The sequence below is a fragment of the Thamnophis elegans genome, chromosome 5 (assembly GCF_009769535.1).
Source record: "Thamnophis elegans isolate rThaEle1 chromosome 5, rThaEle1.pri, whole genome shotgun sequence".
Classification (NCBI taxonomy): Eukaryota; Metazoa; Chordata; class Lepidosauria; order Squamata; family Colubridae; genus Thamnophis; species Thamnophis elegans.
This window is the reverse complement of record NC_045545.1, coordinates 32483476-32503985: the sequence shown is the minus strand read 5'-3', so window position 1 is coordinate 32503985 and position 20510 is coordinate 32483476. Positions and strand designations below refer to the sequence as shown.

Below are 20510 nucleotides of genomic sequence, written 5' to 3'. Positions count from 1 at the left end.
ACATGGCAACTGTTGTAAATATGAATCGGTTAACAAGCATCTGAATTTTGATCATGTGACCATGAGAATACTACAATAGTCGTAAGTGCGAAAAACTGTCACTTTTTTCAGTACTGTTGTAATTTTGGTCACTAAATGAACTGAACTGAGAATTACCTGTATTAAAATAATTGCTGTGAAAAGAATCTCAAATATTTAGGAATGTGGCATGAGGTATTCATAAATTTGGCAGCCTTTTCTTTGCATATAATTATGTGATTTCTTTCCCTGACTTTTTCTAGCTAGTATCACTCCTCTCCTGGCCTGCTATCTAAATATCAGACATGGCTGTTCTGTATATTTAAACACTCCTCTCATAAACAACGGAAGCTGATATAAGGTGAAAGTTCATAACCTCTCATTTACAAATAAGGTGCTTTTTATTGGTACTTGCGCATCTGTGCAAGATTTGAAGATTATAAAGACTGAATGTAAGCAAGTTGCTGATCCGGAAACAGCCGTGTCAGGCTCTGTGGCAAACTGAATGAAAATCAAAATCCTCTTGTCTGTCATGGATAAATGGCTTCACTGTGAGAACTAGGTGAATGCAGAGCAAAACAAACGGCCCCTGCAACCAAGCAGGGCAAATGCTGTGAAGAGCAACAACACTGAATAAAACATTCTTTGTGAGGTCCCTTTAAAATTAACTGCAATTCCACAACACCCTGGTTCTCAGTGGATTGTTTTTTTAGTTTGTCCAAGGTTATAGTCCATCCTCTGCTTATCTTGTACAGCGGTATTCATCAGACCAGTCAAAGCAGTGTTGTATTCCATCTCGGCAAAAACTTCTAGGAATGCAGGTACAATAATCATGGAAGACCACCAGGGTACAACTCCAAGATTCAGATCCACAAGGAGGACAGTTGGCTTCTACAAGATTAAAAATACACACACATGAACTCAAGTAATAGGATTTTTCTTCCCAAAAATTCTTCCCAAAACATTCTTTGTGAGGTCCCTTTAAAATTAACTGCAATTCCACAACACCCTGGTTCTCAGTGGATTGTTTTTTTAGTTTGTCCAAGGTTATAGTCCATCCTCTGCTTATCTTGTACAGCGGTATTCATCAGACCAGTCAAAGCAGTGTTGTATTCCATCTCGGCAAAAACTTCTAGGAATGCAGGTACAATAATCATGGAAGACCACCAGGGTACAACTCCAAGATTCAGATCCACAAGGAGGACAGTTGGCTTCTACAAGATTAAAAATACACACACATGAACTCAAGTAATAGGATTTTTCTTCCCAAAAATCATAACAGTGGTTGGTGGTTAATCCTACCTACGTGTCCCCCACCCAGAACTCTGAAACATTAGCTGTGGACAGTGCTTACTTATGAAAACGCTAGCCGTAACACACCTGAAAGGTTCAAGATTAGAGAAATCGTATGCCAAAGAAAATTCTGAGTCTTTTAAATATATTTACAGTATGTCAACGCAATCTCTTGATCTTATTTACGAGGCTATTTCAGGGGGAAATCCTGTTGGTCAGCAAATGACACAGCAACTCACAGCACTTTACTTTCTATTGTGCTTCCTAGTCAAACATGATCTGCCAGTTTTGTATTACTTCTTGAATATATTAGCCCTGTATGGTGTGGCAGAGCATGTACAGAAAAGAAAGCAATGCATAGACCATAATGGAACAGGTATTTTTAAAAACCCTTAGTGGGAACTGATCAATTTATAATTACAGGTTGTCTTCAACTTACGACCGCAACGGAGTCCAGAATTTATGTTGCTAAGTGAGAAATTTGTTAAATGAGTTTTGTCCCATTTTACGAATTTGACTTTTCTTGCCACCTTTGTTAAGTGAGTCACTGTTGTTAAATTAGTAACAGGGTTATTAAGTGAATCTGGCTTCCCAATTGACTTTGCTGGTCAGAAGGTCACAAAAGGTGATCCCATAACCCCAGGATACTGCAACTATCATAATTATGAACCAGTTATCAAGCATCCGATTGTAATTCACGTGGGGATGCTGCAATGGCCATAAGTGTGAACAATGGTCATGTCACTTTTTTCAATGCCATTGTAACTTTGAATGGTCACCAAATGAACTGTTGTAAGTCGAGGACTAGCTGTATAGCCATCCGTAAACTCTGGCTTATGGCCTTGAAATGGAGATGCGCACTGCCCCACCCCCCTAGAGTTGGCAATGACTAGCAGAGTAAAATTCACAGGGATTCAGTGGTAGGATTCAAAAATTTGTACTATTCGTTCTGTGGGCATGGCATAGTGGGCGTGGCATGGCTAGGTGGGCATGGCAGGGGTAGGATACTGTAAAATATCCCTTCCCTCCCCTCTCCAGGGGAAGGTTACTGCAAAATCCCCATTTCTCCCAGATCAGCTGGGACTCAGGAGGCAGAGAATAGATGGGGCTGAGGCCAGTCAGAGATGATATTTACCAGTTCTCCAAACTACTCAAAATTTCCACTACCGGTTCTCCAGAACTGGTCAGAACCTGCTGAATACCACCTCTACAGGGACTCCTTTCCTTATGGAGCCAACTCTTTTCTCATCTACTGGCCAGAAAGTCAAACGACCTGTATAAGGAAGAACATCAACAAAACAGGAACAGACCAACCAGCACAGCATAGTTCTATGCTGCGTTACACTTAATTCCTTTGCTCTTGACTTGAATAACTAGTCTTCTGTTTCCCCTCTGTTGTATATGTTTGTGTATGAGTGTGTACGTATGTTGAGGGCAAGGTCAACTAATGGAAAAAAAACCTGTGGGAGACAACTAAAGCTTTAAAATATTCATTTATATTTAAAACCATGACTTTAATTTTTCAGCAAATAAAGGACTCACGTGACCCTATTTCATCAGAACAATCTCCACAATCATTAAATCCATTACACTTTTTGTCGGCATAGATCCAAAGCCTGGGATTCTTGCAATAAAATATCAAGTGTCCAGGAAGGCTTTTTGGCAAATCACCTACCAAAACAAACAAATGAATGTAAGCTTATACTGTTGTAAAAAAAAAAGAAGTTTCCTTAAAATGTGACCAGTCAAGAAAATACATTATGCTAACAAATAAATCTAGACCTGACAAGTAAATATAAGGGATATCCCCGCAATGTTGATGAAATACTTATTTTGCTTAGAAATGCAAGCTATTAGGTGTTGAAATATTTATTGCAGAATAAATTTGATGATTAAAAAAACCTGATTACTTCAGATGTGTTTTTTTGGTTTAAACCTTTTGAATGCCAAGTTTAAATATTTTTATATACTGATTGTAATTCTAAAGTGTGTCTAAATATATATATATCCAGTTTTGCTTAGTTAAACTGTCCCCTTGAATTCTGAACTGTTTTTCACCCATGAGAATGGCCTTTTAGAGAGTACTGTACAAAAGCAGAGATTCCTGGTTAAATGAGCTTGCATGCCAAAATAGGATGCATTGATCAAACTTGCAGTTTGTGCAATGATTTATTAAATAATCCATAAATGTCTGTGTTCACACAATATACTAAACCAAAACCAAACAAATCACACTAAATCAGGGCTGTCAAACTCGTGGCCCTTGGGCCAGATGTGTCATGTGTTGCCCACACCCACGTCAGTGGTGGGATTCAAATTTTTTTACTACTAGTTCTGTGGGCATAACTCAGTGGGCATGGCATGGCCTGGTGGGCATGGCTTGGTGGGCATGGCAGGGGAAGGATACTGCAAAATCCCCATTTCTCCCAGATCAGCTGGGACTCGGGAGGCAGAGAATAGGTGGGGATGGGGCCAGTCAAAGGTGGTATTTAACGGTTCTCCGAACTACTCAAAATTTCCGCTACCAGTTCTCTAGAACTGGTCAGAACCTGCAGAATACCACTTCTGGCCCACACCCAGATTAGTGAAGGGAGGGGGAAAAGTTGTGATATATCATGTGACACGACCATAGCATGTTCAACTCTAAAGAGAGCTTACTGTGAGAAGAATATTCTAGTCGGAATCTCAGCTGGGATTGTGTAAGAATGACATGGGATTCAGCTGCTTGAAGAGGAAGAAATTTATTCAAGAACATAGAAGCAGCACTTGAGGTAGTTAAAATTTGGGGTACAGAGACTAGAAATATTTATAGGAGAGATGGTCCTTTATGCGGTGTATGTAAGTGTGCCCTTGTTTGGTAGATGTTCAGGTCTGATGGAAAAGTTCTTATCTTACTTTGCTTAGTGTGCATGTAAATCTTTTCCCTTTGGTGTGTGCTTATGTGCTGACTTTGGATGCCATTTCTGTGTACCCAGGGAAACTCTGTATTGGAAAAGGGTTTTCCCTGCCTGCTATTATTTGCCAGATTAATTAGGTTAGCCTGGCCATTATATGAATGGAGGAAGTGGATTAGCAATCTTTGCAACATTGTATTGACTTTGTTTGCAACACAGTATTCTAGTTTCAGTTACTTATGAGTCAAGTTAATTATCAAAAGGAGGGTTAGAGACAGTATAGGTATACAAATAAATCTAATTTTGAATTAAAATTCTTTCCACAATACAACTCATTAGTGCTCAGACATGTTAAGACAAAGGCTGGCTTCCCACAACCTCCTAAATCATAAACTACTACGTAATTCCAGTTCAGCCTAATTTAAGATGTCAAGTCAGTATGCTTTATTCTGAATCTAGCTTCTGAAAAAAGTGGAAATAAAGTAAGTGTGAGGTGGGACGGTGATCAACACCTATTGACACATTTCATTTAGAATCAACTTCTCAGATCAAATCTGTTAATTTTTTTTTTTTTTTTAGTTTATTATTTATAGGCCGCCCTTTTCCCTGAGGGGACTCAGGGCGGCTTACAATTTATAGGGAAGGGGATATAAGACAATAAAACAATAAACATGAAAACAGTGCAAGTAAAAATAAAACACAACATTCATCATTCGGGTGGGGGCAGATTACAATCTTTATCCCCAGGCCTGACGGGATAGCCAGGTCTTGAGGGCTGTGCGGAAGGTCTGGAGGGTGGTGAGGGTACGAATCTCCACGGGGAGATCGTTCCAAAGGGTCGGAGCTACTACTGAAAAGGCTCTCCTCCGTGTAGTTGCCAGTCGACACTGACTGGCAGATGGAACTCGGAGGAGGCCTAATCTGTGCGATCGAATAAGTTGCAAGGAGGTAATTGGCAGGAGGCGGTCTCTCAAGTACGCAGATCCACTGCCATGAAGGGCTTTATGGGTGGTAAGTAGGACCTTGAAGCGCACCCGGAGATCAACAGGTAGCCAGCGCAGCTCGCGGAGGATGGGTGTTATGTGGGCGAACCGAGGTGCGCCCACAATCACTCGCGCGGCCGCATTCTGTACTAGCTGAAGTCGCCGGATGCTCTTCAAGGGCAGCCCCATGTAGAGCACGTTGCAGTATTCCAGCCTAGAGGTCACAAGGGCCCGAGTGACTGTTGTGAGAGCCTCCTGGTTCAGGTAGGGTCGCAACTGGCGCACCAGGCAAACCTGGGCAAATGCCCCCCTGGTCACAGCCGTCAGATGGTGGTCGAAAGTCAGCTGTGGGTCCAGGAGGACTCCCAAGTTGCGAACCCTGTCTGAGGGGTAAAAAATTTGACCCCCCAGCCTGAGTGATGGAACACTAACTGAATTATTGGGAGGGAAACACAACAACCACTCGGTCTTCTCCGGGTTGAGTACAAGCTTGTTAGCCCTCATCCAGTCCCTAACGGCTTCAAGACCCCGGTTCATCATGTCCACCGCTTCATTGAGTTGGCACGGGGCGGACAGATACAGCTGCGTATCGTCCGCATATTGGTGGTATCTTATCCCGTGCCTCCGAATGATCTCGCCCAGCGGTTTCATGTAGATGTTGTATTAATAGTACAATTAATAGTAATTGTAATCTTAAAACAAAATGGATCAATTTTCCAAAAAGGGACACCTAGAGCTTGTAGTGGTGAGGCTAAAGAAATGCAGAACATTTGAATCTTGTTTTTGTCCATAGCCTAATTCTAATTTAAAACATAATGTTCTAGAATATTCAGATATAATGTAAGCTATCCAAAGTCAATGAGAAGTCCTTCTAACTTCTCATTTCCTGCTGTCCTTTGCTGTATTTTCCTGAATTATGCTAGCAGATTTTTTAAAATAATCCCAATGGGCTCATCTTCAAATAATTACATAGTAAAACCTGGTTGACCATATGGACTGGGGATAAGATGAGGAAAAATGAATTGGAGCAGAGGATGAATGCAAACAAGATTTGACACTAAAGCACAAACTTCCATATTGTTGGCAGGACAATGCAACTGTATTAAAAATATTTGCTGAAATTAGAAATATGCACAGAGACATCCGAAGAAATCAAAGAGGTCTGAGATCATTTTATTCTTGGTTCATTTCTGGTAGTTATTATAATGTTTCTGTTTCAAAAAGTACAGCAACTTAGGTTACTATAGATAGTTCTCAGCCTACGATCACAATTGAGCCCAAAATTTATGTTCGCAAGAAAATAATTGCTAATCGAGTTTTGCCCTATTTTATGACCTTTTTTGCCACAGTAATTAATCACTGCAGTTGTTAAGTTAGTAACATGGTTGTTAAGTGAATCTGGCTTTCCCACTGACTTTGCTTGTCAGGAGGTCAAAAAACATGATCATATGACCCTGGGCCACTGCAACTGCCAAGCATCTGGATTTTGATCATGTGACTATGGGGATGCTATAATGGCTGTAAGTGTGAAAAATGGTCATAAGTCACATTTTTCTCAGTGCCATTGTAACTTTGAATGGTCACTAAATGAATGGTTTAAGTTCAGGACTACCTGTACTATATATATTCGGCTTTTCAGTAATATTGTGCTTACCCTGATAATATGGCTCTCTTTTCAGCTTAGGTAATGTTTACATTATTTGCTAGAGCAGTGGAATGAAGGGATCTTACTTAGAAAAAGAATATTAGATTCAATTGAAAACCACAAATATTCAAATTCAGATGTTATTGAGGAGAAATTACTCATGATATTATGCGACTTATTATTCAAGTGTGCTTAAAGTTATATGGAAATTATGTTCAAGTGTCCTTAAAGTTATATAGAAATTAATGTGCACATGAGCTAACATATTTACATATTTTCTATATTACTTTAAGAACACTTGTACACCAATTTTGGACCTTGAGATCTTGTAGCCCTATAGTAAGCCAGTTGTTTGTTTTAAGGTATAGCATAAATGACCAAACATTCCCTTCTAAATAGAAAAAATAACATTAAAACTGCAGAATATATAATCACATATCCTTTACAAGGAGTGTAAGACAGGGGTGTCAAACTCAAGGCCCAGAGGCCAGATCCAGCTGTGGGGTACTTATATCTGGCCTGGGGCTGACCTAGAAACAGCGAAGGACTGGCCCCCGGTGCCTTTGCCACTGAAAATGGAGCGCACGAGGGCTGAGTGTGAGCTCCTTTTTCATTGGCAGAGAGTTGCAGGACGCCGTTGCAGCCAAAAATGGTGCTCAGGAGCCATTTTCGCTGGCAGAGTTCTCGGGCCACACAGGCGCCCCTGACACAAGTGACATCAAACTGGCCATGCCCACCCTGGCCATGCCCACCCTAGCCCCCCAAGGTCCAACACAACCCTGATGCAACCCTAAATGAAATCGAGTTTGACACTCCTGGTCTAAAGTGTCCTATAGAAAAATATTGTGATGTGAAGAGAACAAGAAGAAAGGCACAACATAAAGCTCTTACTACATAATGCTTTTTGCTCATCTTCCCCATTGGCACAATTTTGTCTTGTGTCACAAACTTCACTGGCTGGAATGCAGGTCTCTCTGTTATCACATAAAAAGCCTGTCTGCTTACTGGTAGTCACACATAAACGGTTAACTGAAAAATAAAACCAAGAGCAAACAAATTGTAAATACTGACACTCAATAATCAGAACTAACAGTACTGCTGTATATACTTCTATGAAATTTGATGCAATTCAAATTATTTATTTATTTACTTATTTATTAATAAAATTTATATGCCGCCCAATCCTGAAGGACTCCGGGCAGCTTACAAAAAGAAAAAGAAAAAAAAAGACACATAACGAACACATAACAAAAGAAAACGGTTTAAAATAGCAACACCTCATGCATTCATTCTAACAGTGAGGTCAACAGCCACAGGCCTGCCGGAACAGCCAAGTTTTTACAGCTTTCCTGAAGGCCATGAGAGTGGGTATGGTCCGGATCTGTGGGGGTAGCTGATTCCAAAGAGTCGTAGCAAACACAGAGAAGGCTCTCCTCCGGGGGCCCGCCAGCCGACACTGTCTGGCTGACGGCATCTGAAGGAGGCCCAATCTGTGGGATCTTACTGGCCACTGGGAGGTATGTGGCAGTAGGCGGTCTCGAAGGTACTCTGGCCCTAAGTCATGTAGGGCTTTAAAGGTGATAACCAACACCTTGAATTGCGTCTGGAGACCAATTGGTAGCCAGTGCAGCTCGCGGAGGACAGGTGTAACGTGAGTGTACCTCGGTCACCCAATATCGCTCACGTGGCCACATTCTGGACTAACTGCAGTCTCCGAACGCTTTTCAAGGGTAGCCCCATGTAGAGCGCATTGCAATAATCCAGCCTTGAGGTGACAAGGGTGTGAGTAACCGTTTGAAGTGCCTCCCAATCCAAATAAGGCCGCAATTGGTGCACCAGAAGAACCTGGGCAAAGGCCCCCCTGGTCACAGTCGATAGATGATGCTCCAGTTTCAGCTGCGAATCCAGGAGGACCCCCAAATTGTGGACCCTCTCTGAGGGGCGTAAATTTTCACCCCCCAGGGTTAAGGATGGACTGTCTAAGCTGTACTTCAGGGGCAGCATCCAAAGCCACTCAGTCTTATCGGGATTGAGCACAAGTTTGTTCACCCCCATCCAGATCCTAACAGCCTCCAGGCATCGGCACATCACGTCCGCCGCTACACTGAGCTGGCACGGGGCAGAAAGATACAGTTGAGTATCGTCTGCGTATTGATGGTACTTTACCCTGTGCTGTCGCATGATCTCACCCAGCGGCTTCATGTAGATGTTAAATAGGAGGGGGGACAAGACCGAACCCTGTGGCACACCACATTTGAGGGGCCTAGGGGTCGACCTTTGCCCCCCGACCAACACCGACTGCGACCTGTCAGAGAGGTAAGAGGAGAACCACCGTAAAATGGTGCCTCTCACTCCCACCTCCCCTAGGCATTGCAGAAGGATACCATGGTCGATGGTATCGAAGGCCACTGAGAGGTCAAGAAGCACCAGGATAGAGGAATGTCCTCTATCCCTGGCCCGCCAGAGATCATCGGTCAGGGTGACCAAAGCGGTTTCCATGCTGTACCCAGGCCTGAAACTGGACTGAAAGGAGTCTAGATAATCCATTTCATTCAAGGTCTATCGGAGTTGAAGCGCCACCACCTTCTCAGCAACCTTCCCTAAAAAAGGAAGGTTGGAGACAGGACGATAGTTTTTCAAAATAGCTGGGTCCAGGGAAGGCTTCTTGAGGAAGGGTCTTACCACTGCTTCCTTTAATGGTTGCGGGAAAGACTCCTCCTGCAAAGATGCGTTAGAATCATCTGGAGCCAGCCTCGTGTCACCTCTCTGCTGGTCGAAACCAGCCAGGAGGGGCACGGGTCCAGTAAACAGGTGGAGGCACTCATCGCTCCCATGGCCTTGTCCACTTCCTCAGGGGTGACCAATTCGAACTCATCCCAGGAAATCCAATTAAGACTAAACCTCAGCATCTCGGCTGGTACTGCTCAAGCGGAGTCCAGGTCTGTCCGAATCTGAGTGATTTTATCCGACAGAAATTGAACAAACTCCTCAGCTCTTCCCTGCAGGGGTTCCCTGGCCTCCTCACCTTTCAGGAGGGAGCGGGTCACCCTAAACAGGGCAGCTGGGTGAGATTCCGTGGACGCAATAAGTGCAGAAAAATGCGTACATTTTGCCGCCCATATCGCCACTAGGTAAGTCCTAATAAAGGCTCTTAATAGTGATTGATCAGATTCAGAGTTACTAGCCCTCCAACATCGCTCTAGGCATCTCTTTTGGTGCTTCATTTCCCAGAGTTCCTCGGTAAACCAAGGTGCCCTCCTGGATCCACTGCCATGGAGAGGCCTCAAAGGCTCAATCTGTTCCAATGCTTCAGCCGCCGCAACGTTCCAGGCAGCGACCAAAGACTCGGCCAGATTGCAGACAAGGGAGTCTCTCCAAGCTCCCTCTGAAATCCCTCCGGGTCCATCAGGCCCCTGGGGCGGAACCATTTAGTCGGGTCCACCTCCCTGCAATGGAGGAGTAGCATCCTGAAGTCAAGCCTCAGCAAGGAGTGATCTGACCATGACAAGGGCGAGGTCTCTATTCCCCTTAAATCAAGATCACGTCTCCACTGCCCCGAGAGAAATACAAGGTCAAGCGTGTGTCCCGCTCTATGAGTTGGAGTCTGAACTACCTGGGTCAAGTCCGTGGTTGTCATGGAAGCCATGAACTCTTGTGCCCCATCTGAGTGTTCACCAAGAGACAGCAGATTAAAGTCCCCCAGTACCATTAGTCTGGGGAACTCCACAGCCAACCCGGCTACTGCCTCTAGCAGCACAGGCAGGGCTGTCGTGACGCAGCTGGGAGGCAGGTACGTCAACAGCAAGCCCAATTGAATCCTTAGGTCCAACTTCAAGAGGAGAGACTCACACCCCACAATCTTTGGGACAGGGATCCTGCGAGGAACTAACGACCTTCAGATGATAACTGCTACTCCCCCACCCCTTTCTCTGGTGTCGTGGTTGGTGGAGCACCGGAAACGCATCTGGGCACATTTCTGAGAGGGGAACTCCTCTCTCTTGGCCCAGCCAGGTTTCGGTTATACATGCCAGGTCTGCCTCCTTGTCTAATATTAGATCCCGGAGGAGTTCAGGGCCCTGGTCTCAGGTTGTTGCTGCTAAATGCCAGGTCAGTTTGTTCACAAATGACCTGGCATTTAGCAGCAACAACCTGAGACCAGGGCCCTGAACTCCTCTGCCACCAGGTCCTTGAGTTGAGCCTGAGGGGCCAGAACAAGGAATCGCTGTAATGTAGCGAGTTCTTCTTCCCCGGTAATGGCTAGCCCTACAGATCCCGTCATATCTGCCCCTCCCAGTCATAACCGAAATGCTCTGACATCCCCCCATCCCCGTAGACCCACCTCTCTCCCCCATGGCCCCCATTCTTCCCGGCAGGCCACACGTACCATTCACTCCAGGATGGGAGGCGAGTCTGGGCTCCCATCCACTTCTGCTTCTGCACTCAGTGGAGGGGAGTCCAGGTCGCACTCCCGGTCCTATCATACTCACCAATCAAACACTCTCTTCAGGCACACCCCACAATAGTTATTAAAATACAATAATACAATAATTAAATTAAAAGTGGGCACATTTTCTCTCACATTCATGCACTCATACACCCAACAAGCCAGCTAAAAAATGTCGTTCCTAAATCGATGGTAATTAAAATAATTTAGGAACGGTAAAAAAAAAAAATTGGAAGTCCCGATCAGTGGTTCCGAACGGTCTTGTCCCCAGACAGTCACTTAACTCTAGCAGTTTAGCAAGAGGCACAATCTGTGGACTTTGGGGCACTGCCGGTTGAGGGGCTATGGGCAACAGGGGGATTGTAGGGCTTTCCTCATTGGAAGGGACCACTTGGGGCATGGGCACCGCAGCCCTTGTGCTCGGAGAGGAGCGGGGAGGTCTCCGGGAGAGATAGGAGGGAAGGGAGAACTGCCCCCTGCCCAGCAGTCTCCGGCTTCATTTCCACCCCGAACGCCAGCGCGTCCATGCACTCCGACTTCACCTCTCCCTGGAGAGCTGCCAGGTTGAGGATGACTGTGGCTGGGGAGAGGGTCTCCAGGGGGTGCTTTGCCCATCTCCTTCATCTTGGGGGTCCTAGGGCTCAGCAGGCTGGCGGAGCCGTTCAGGAGGATGGGCGGGCTGGGAGCAGCCACGGGGCTGAGGGTGATTGTTTGGTTGTCTCCCAGCATCAGCCCGTTCAGGATGACACCTCCGGTGGGGGTCTGGATGACGGAGCCCCCGTTGAGGAGCACAGCGCGTTGAGGAGCACGGCGGGGGGAGAGCTGGCAGTGATGAAGTTCCCGTTCAGAAGGGTGGACGAGGTGTTGGTGCAGGCCCCGGGGAGGAAGAGGCTGCTGGGGCCTGCAAGTCCCTCCTGGCTGGCGGACAGGCCCTGCGTGGCTTCCGTTTCTTCCGGACCACGGCTAGACTCATCCTCAGTGCTGGGGTTGCCATCGAATTCACTCTTGCTGGGCGTGCCTCCTCCTCCTCCCGCGGCTCCTCCGGCCGCTCCACCACCACCGCTTCCCTGGTTGCGCTGCCACTGGTTCTTGAACCAGTTGCTGACCTGGGTGAAGGAGAGGCCGGTGTCGCGGGCCAGGCTTTAGATCTACAGATTAATCTTCAGATACTATAATTTCTTTTTTCCACTTTTCTTTTAAAACTGAATTTAACATACCCTGTTTCCCTGAAAATAAGACTTCCCTGGATAATGAGACCAATTGGGCTTTTGAGCGCATGCACTAAAATGAGCCCTCCCCGGAAAATAAGCCCTCCCCAAAAATATTTCAACACAGCAACAGTCATGAAGTGACCACGCTCGCCGCCTCCTGCACCTCAAAAATAATAAGACCTCCTTGAAAATAAGGCCAAGCACTTATTTCGAGGGTCAAAAGTCTTAGTTTCAAGGAAACATGGTAATTTTTACAGAACTGTCACAGAACAAATAGACAGTTACTAAGACTCTAGGCAGTATACAAAGTTAAAACCACAAAGAACAGTACTGTACAACAAATAATCAAAAATTATGCAACAAATAATCAAAAATTAGAAGCAGTAAAACCATTAAAACCATAAAACATCATTTGCAGGAGAGCATAGTCAGTCTCCCTAACACTGTAATTACCTTACAGATTCCATACCCATATTAGTGGATCTCCAGATCAGATGGCTAAGCCCCCTCTTCAGTCCATTCTGGCCAATAATTGGAATTACATGAAGTTTGGAAATCGAATATTAAAAGATGTATGCCTTTATCATGTCACATAAGTCATGACACATATCCTGTCACATATCCTATGTGTCAAATATTAATTGAAGTGTATGCATGTATTCTTTGACTTATGACCAGTGGCTTAGGGACCATTGAAAGTTATGATGGACCTCCCCAGGAGTTCTTACAACCCAGTTCCAAAATTCTGGTGGCTGACCCCCTGTGCAGTCATGTGACTGTGCATTCGGCACTTAGCAACTGGCCTAGATCTGCAGTCTTTTGCAGTGTCCTGTGCAGTGGTGGGATTCAATTTTTTTTACTACCGGTTCTGTGGGCATGGCTTGGTGAGCATGGCGTGGCTTGGTGGGTGTGGAAGAGGAACTATACTGTAAAATCTCCATTCCCTCCCCACTTCAGAGGAAGGTTACTGCAAAATCCCCATTCCCTCCCGATCAGCTAGGACTTGGGAGAGAATAGATGGGGGTGGGGCCAGTCAGAGATGGTATTTACTGGTTCTCTGAACTACTCAAAATTTCTGCTACCAGAAATTTCTGACCAGAACTGGTCAGAACCTGCTGAATACCACCTCTAGTCCTGTGGTCCTGTGATCGGGTTTTACAATGCTTTGCCAAAAAACAGCATTTACTTCTGGTTGTTGGCAAATCCAGCCATAGTGAACAATTGGTTTACTTAATGACTTAATCACTTAATGTCTGCCGCAAAAGTTGTTAAATCAGGTTAGTCACACGAGCCGTTTCAAGACCGTTTTAGCTGTAATGGGGAGGTTCCATTACTATTGCAGGTCGAGGAATACCTATAAAATGTCAGTTATATAATATTGTAACAGATACGTTAATTATATGGTGATAAAAGCAACTTTGAACTTAGAGCAGCATGAGAATTAAAGGAGAATTGGTCTACTTGAAAAACAATTAGATACATCTACATATATTTCATATGTGTCCTACAAAGCATTGAGCACTTAGTGTTTTGACAGCCACATGATTAATTTTATTAGATCATATACCTTTTAGTGGCAGTCAAACTCATCTTCAAAAGGTGTGGAACTTGATGTGAATTGCAAAATGACAGTGTATATCAAAGTGGAACTATTAACACTCATTTAGGTAAATGTTGGCCAATTATAAGCTATATTATGGATGTTACACATCTGACTCAAAAAAGCAATTTGGATAATTACATAGCTGACATACAATTAAGAGAGTGGGCCTATCTCTATCTAATAAGCCCCTTTTATACTCTACTACAGCATGTATAAGCATAGAAAGCAGAGGTGGTATTCTACTAGTTCGAACCAGATCGCCCAAACCAGTAGCCGAAACCAGTAGCCTGGCTCTATGGCATCCCATTTAGGCTATTTTTTCACCAAAAGTGCATGCGCAGAAGGATGCATGCACACTCACATTTGCGAACTGGAAGTAAAGTAAGTGTATACTACCCCTGATAGAAAGGTTATGTAAGGTGACTTTGCCACCTTCACCCTGATCTTCCCACTTTGAGGAGGGAAATCTGAAGGAAGGTTGCATCTAACTGAAGTACTGATAACCTTAGGATCTCATTTTAGACCTTCCCACTTAAATGGGTAAATGGGATGGAGGGGGACAAAAATAGTATATGAGGCTGCACTACCTTCACTGCTCTTGATAGTGACATGCTGTCCTGCATAATATAAATGTGGTTTTCCATAAAATTAGTTTCTTTAAAGAAATAGATGCATTTTTATTAAGAGGGAAATAATAATTGTATGGTTTAGCTTCCATAGATTTAGTGGACCTAGTTTAGTCTAAACCCACATAACAATCTTGCCATGCTCATGTCAGTTGGGCAGAAAAAGAGGTGATCAAGTGATTCATTTATGGGTTTTATGTTGATTCACTTGAGTACATATAGTAGGAGCTGGCTGACCTAGCTTTGCCCAGAAACTAAACAGGATCAGGGTTGGTTTGTATGACTATGAAGCCCTAAAAGATGGTATGACAAAACATATCCATCCTATTGCCAAGAAAACTCCATGGTTATGTTTGAAAAGTCAATAGTGACTCATAAGAGACTTACTGATGCTAGGTCATAAGGCTAGAATTGTCATTTCTAGTATCTAGCTGCAACCATGGCAACGCTGTTTTGAGATCAGAGTATCTGAATCAGTCCATAGACACCTGTTTATGGAAAATACCTATAATACTAAATAAAAAAAACATCCACTATATAAATATTACAAGCAATAGATATTTCCCTGACCGTGAAACTTTACAAAGAGCACAAAAAGCGTATGAGACCCTCTGAAGTGGTTACTGATGACATATCAAACTGTGCTTTAAAAATGTCCATTACTGGTTATATTGATAAACAATCAAGTTCTCTTTTCTTCTAACTCTTGATAGTTCAGACAACACTGTCACCAACCAGTGGTGGGATTCAAACTTTTTTACTACCGGTTCTGTGGGCGTGACTTGGTGAGTGTGACATGGGTTGGTGGGCATGGCTTGGTGAGCATGGCAGGGGAAGGATACTGTAAAACCTCCATTCCCTCCCAATAAGCTGGGACTTGGGAGGCAGAGAATAAATGGGGGCGGGGCCAGTCAGAGACAGTATTTACCAGTTCACCAAACTACTCATACTTTTCGCTACCGGTTCTCCAGAACTGGTGAGAACCTGCCGAATATCACCTCTGCATCCAACATACTGAAAGAGCCACGACTGTTCTTCCTGTGGTATAGATGTCAGACTAAAACTGAAATCTGGAAATAACTGACCTGGGGTAGGAGGAGGAATGCCGACGGTCACAGCCAATGCGATGATGGCAATGATGATACCAAGTATAATAAGACTAATGGCAGATACACAGATGCATCGTCGAGTGCAAAGGGTCCATGAAAAACACTTTCTGCAGCAGTCTGGTTGGTCATGAGTGGTACCTGCTATTGAAAGAAAACTACTGCAAAATTCATGCGCATATTATTGGTTCCTGCCAGCTCCCAACAATTAATTTCTTTCTAAAATACCTACAGAAGACCATTGGAGTGTCATGGAGAAAATACATGGATTCTAGCATAATTGCAATCTGCTCCATACAGTGACTAGCGCTTGCCTGACCATGGCAGATCACAAAAATATAAGCAACTTGGACCTAATTGGATTTTGCACAGGAGATTACTAGGAACGCCAGGGCCGTAGCTTCATGGGAATTTTTTTTTTTTTAAAGAACCTCCTGAAAATGTCAGTGTCAAAGTACTTCTGTATCATTGCCAGGAAAACAACAGAGAGGTTAGCCATCATCTGAACCTGATTTACAGGAGACTTTACTTTTTCCTTCATATAAAATATTTATATGCTTAAAAGTCTTTGCTCTTGTCATGGACCATATGATCTATTCACATTAAAAATAAAGCCTGTATAGCTGCATGGTGGGACACAGTGGGTCAGTGGCCAAGACACTGAGCTTGTTGATCAGAAAGGTCAGTACTTCAATGGTTCGAATCCCTAGTAGTGCGTAACGGAGTGAGCTCCCATTACTTGTCCCAGCTTCTGCCAACCTAGCAGTTTGAAAGCATGTAAAAAAAATGTAAGTAGAAAAATAGAAACCACCTTTGGTGGGAAGGTAACAGTGTTCCATGCGCCTTCGGCGTTTAGTCATGCTGGCCACATGACCATGGAGACCTCTTTGGACAGTGCTGGCTCTTCTGCTTTGAAACGGAGATGAGCACCGCTCCCTAGAGTCAGGAACGACTAGCACATATGTGCAAGGAAAACCTTTATCTTTACGTTGTAACCGCATGAATTTTGTAATATTTTCATTTCTCCAAATCTCTTAAAGCAAAATCTAATGCAGTGTTTCTCAGTTTCAGAATTTTTAAGATGGGTGGACTTCACTTTGGCTGGGAAATTCTAGGAATTGAAGTCCACCCATCTTAAAGTTCCTGAAACTGAGAAACATTCATCTAATGGACTTCCTTTTGCCTTAATGTCATGGAACACAAAGATTATTTTGTCCAGGCGGAATTCCAAATTGGTCTTCATCAAATTATATGGTAACATCTAATAAATAAATACATTTGTCTTTTATGCCATTTATTTTAGAAATGTAGGGTCCTTATTCAGGCAATATTCTTTAGGTTGTTTGGAAAAGTTTTTTTTAAACCTCCTGTTTGTAATGTTTTACAAACATTAACAGATTGAAGACAGAATCTGATTCTTCTGCAGTTAAAAGGGTGTGTTCCAAGCTACACCTCTTGTTCAACGAACATCGCAAGAAAACTAAGGAAATAAACAGGATTCCAAGCCCACATGGAATATATTTATCACATTTTGGGTTTTGGCTTTCCAATCTTTAAGTAGCTCAACAGAGAATAAATTTCTCAATATTTCTAATGTTATTCTGTACTGATGAGTGATATCAGATCCTTCCATTTATGCTATTTTAGAGGAAAATTGTGCCATTTATTTTCCCCATTTCCTTCTCAAGTGCATATGTCTCTTTTTCTTTAGCGTAGATATGGATGTACATACAGACTTTTAGAAAGGCAGGGAAGACTTGCTTCCTTTCCTGTACGACGATCAGGTGTGTAGAGCGCCATGCTGAGGAATTATAGTATACCTCTGCCACAATCACCTCTTTTTATTTTTGCTTATTAGCTTTTAATTATATATGTTTTTTGTATTTGTTGGTTATCATTTTTTCCCTTTTTGTATGCTTTGTGTAAGTTGGGTGGCCATAAAATTGCTTTAGAAAAATTAAGTAAAATAATAACAGTTATCCTTTTATGTGTCTATCTTGAAAGTCTACAAACTCTCTTACTCAAAGTAGTAAAATGTTAGTACATCCTTGTACAATTTCATTTCATCCAGTAGCTTTGGATCATCACTGACACAATCCCCAGCTAGTAGGACTGGGAATATATGCACATAAAGAAGTGAAAGATGAATAATAATGATTTAAAAATGCTATCCTGTTTTCCATTTGTACAGCCACATTTTCCATCCATCCATCCATCCATCCATCCATCCATCCATCCACTATTCTAGTACCTTAAAATCACAAATGTTATTAAATTGATTAAATTAAGATTTAATATGGAATTAGATCATAATACCTCTCTCTGTTCCAAGTTTCATAATATACATTTCCTAGTTATAACCTATGAGAAGTCATTTTTGCATGGGTAGCATTTTCTATTTCTAACATATTTATATACTGTTAACAATTTTCTAATTCAAAACTATAAAAATTTCCTATGGCATCATTAATTGTGTGTGTATTTGTGTGCTGTGACTGTGTATTTTCTACTCTCCCCAAAAAAATCACTTCACCATACTTAATAAGCATCTAGTACTTTGTCACTGAATTAAGTATTCAGAACTTTTTACCTTTCATATCAGTGAGATGGGATTTGGTTGAACCCAGTGAATCCGTATCAAAATTCTATAATTAATAAAAATAAAATAAATATTGAGCCAAGATCTTTAAAGCAAGTAACTACTTTATTAGCTACCTCAGTTAAGGCAGTAGAGGCCAAGTTCAGGAGTTCTGAAGCTGCTTTACCATGAAGCACATTGCAACACATTGGGGTTATTATACAGGGTATTATTGCTGGGATAAAATTAAAGAAAAAACTGAAGTAATTAAAAAATACTACATCATATATCCTTATGCATATTTGAAGAATCGTGTCAATAAATATATTCAATTATATTCCATTCAACTTTCTATTACTAAAGTAACTGCACATGATAGTCTAGCATTTGTAGCTTGTTTACAGAAAACAAAATTTGTTATTTTAATCCATAAGGGTAATTATAATTATCCTAAAGGTATGGCTGATTACCTGTGAGTAAATTCTGTTCATTTTCCTTCTAGAAGCCAAGCAGGATTATACTGACAAGAAAAAGAAAATTGTTCTGACCATTCAAACATCAGTGTTAAAATGGTGTTGCTACTCAAGACAGAAAGAGGAGCTAGCTTTTATTAAATGCTGTGTTGATTAGGAGACCAAACCACCAGATTACATACCTGGGGTTGGGTTACCTGGTTACTAAGAGAAACAAAAGAACAAAAGAGAATGACTATTTTCTTCTTTTACATAGGACTTCATCCCCATCATATTGAAGAAAATGGAAGTACCGTAAGCACAAAGAGGAAAAAAATCTCCTTTGATTTATGTTGTCCCTTTCAGCTTTCAAAGAAAATGACTAATGATTCAGCCACTGCTAGACACATACCGGTAAGTAAAATTTACAAATAGCAACAATGTATTTATAGGCAAGAACAAACTAATTATAGGCAAGTATGATGTTGCTTTGAAAGCTCAGGATATAAACCAACTTAACTTTTAAATTATTTATCTGTAAAGGCAACCGTTGTGAAACACAACCTCTTTGTAAAGTTATGATGATATAAACACATGATGTGAGCATCTTTTTCAGTCTTTGAGTGTTTTTTGTTCTTAATTAGCCAAAGTTAGAACTCTGTTACTGAAGTAGTTCATAGTTGCATTTTTTAAACTTTATTTGACCAGTGTAATTTATAATGTAATTGGTATAGGAAAACCACCAATTTAGTTTTAAAATTTGGGATAACCTTTAATGGTATGAGATGTTTAAAAAAATTAAAGAAGATACTTTTTAAACAGCATTGATTTAGCTGTTTGAAGTATCTTATTTCTTACAAGTGATTTTCAACTAGATAGCCTCAAGAGCTACATACAACACATTACTACATATAGTACAGTTCATTAATAACATTCATATGGTGTTCAGTCTATATGTAATAGATTAATATACAGCCCATTGTCACAGTAACAGAAATTTTAGAAAAAATAATCTATTTAAATTTTGAGATAAGTACATTTGTCTTGCTGTGGAAAGAGCAATCTTTAAAAATTGCCTGAAGATCTTTCTGTGTTTTAATTTAACCTCAGATTTACTTAAAGTAAGCGCAGAGGACTAATTTTGCAGAAGATCTAAATAAAACATACAGAATAATGACATAGCTAAGCTTTAGGGCAGAAAGCCCGAGATAAACCTGTGTCAAAATCTTTCTAGATTTCACATCCCAGTTCGATCTTCCTACCTTGGGGGATAATGGCTTGGTACTTCGCAAATAAAATCATTTATCTTTTAGTGTGTGACTCATATGGTATCTTCCTTCCCCCCCAATCATAATGGCGCAAGAATTTTTATACTCCGTATTTTTCGAAATATAAGACGCACCTTTTTCCCTCAGAAAAGAGGGTGAAAAACTGGGTGTGTCTTATACACTGAATACAGCATTTTTGGCCATCCAAAACCCTGCCCCCTTTGCAAAAATGGCCATGCATAGCCTTTAGGAGGCTTCCAGAGTGCTTCTGGGGGCTGGGAAGGGCAAAAATGAGTGAAAAACAGACTGTTCTTTGGTCATTTTTGCCCCCTCAGGCCCTAGAAGCACTCTACAAGGCTCCTAAAAGTTATACAGGCCCCTTTTTTGAC

General features: G+C 42.1%; 1 protein-coding gene across 1 annotated transcript; it reads right to left on the bottom strand.

The window, feature by feature from the left end:
- Positions 1-1083: 1083 nt before the first annotated feature.
- Positions 1084-18892, bottom strand: LDLRAD1 (low density lipoprotein receptor class A domain containing 1). Its single transcript, XM_032217456.1, has 6 exons — positions 18872-18892; positions 18414-18468; positions 15803-15967; positions 7725-7862; positions 2854-2982; positions 1084-1232 (listed from the first exon to the last, which is right to left on the bottom strand). The coding sequence occupies exons 1-6, from the start codon at positions 18890-18892 to the stop codon at positions 1084-1086; spliced, it is 657 nt and encodes a 218-aa protein (XP_032073347.1).
- Positions 18893-20510: the final 1618 nt, after the last annotated feature.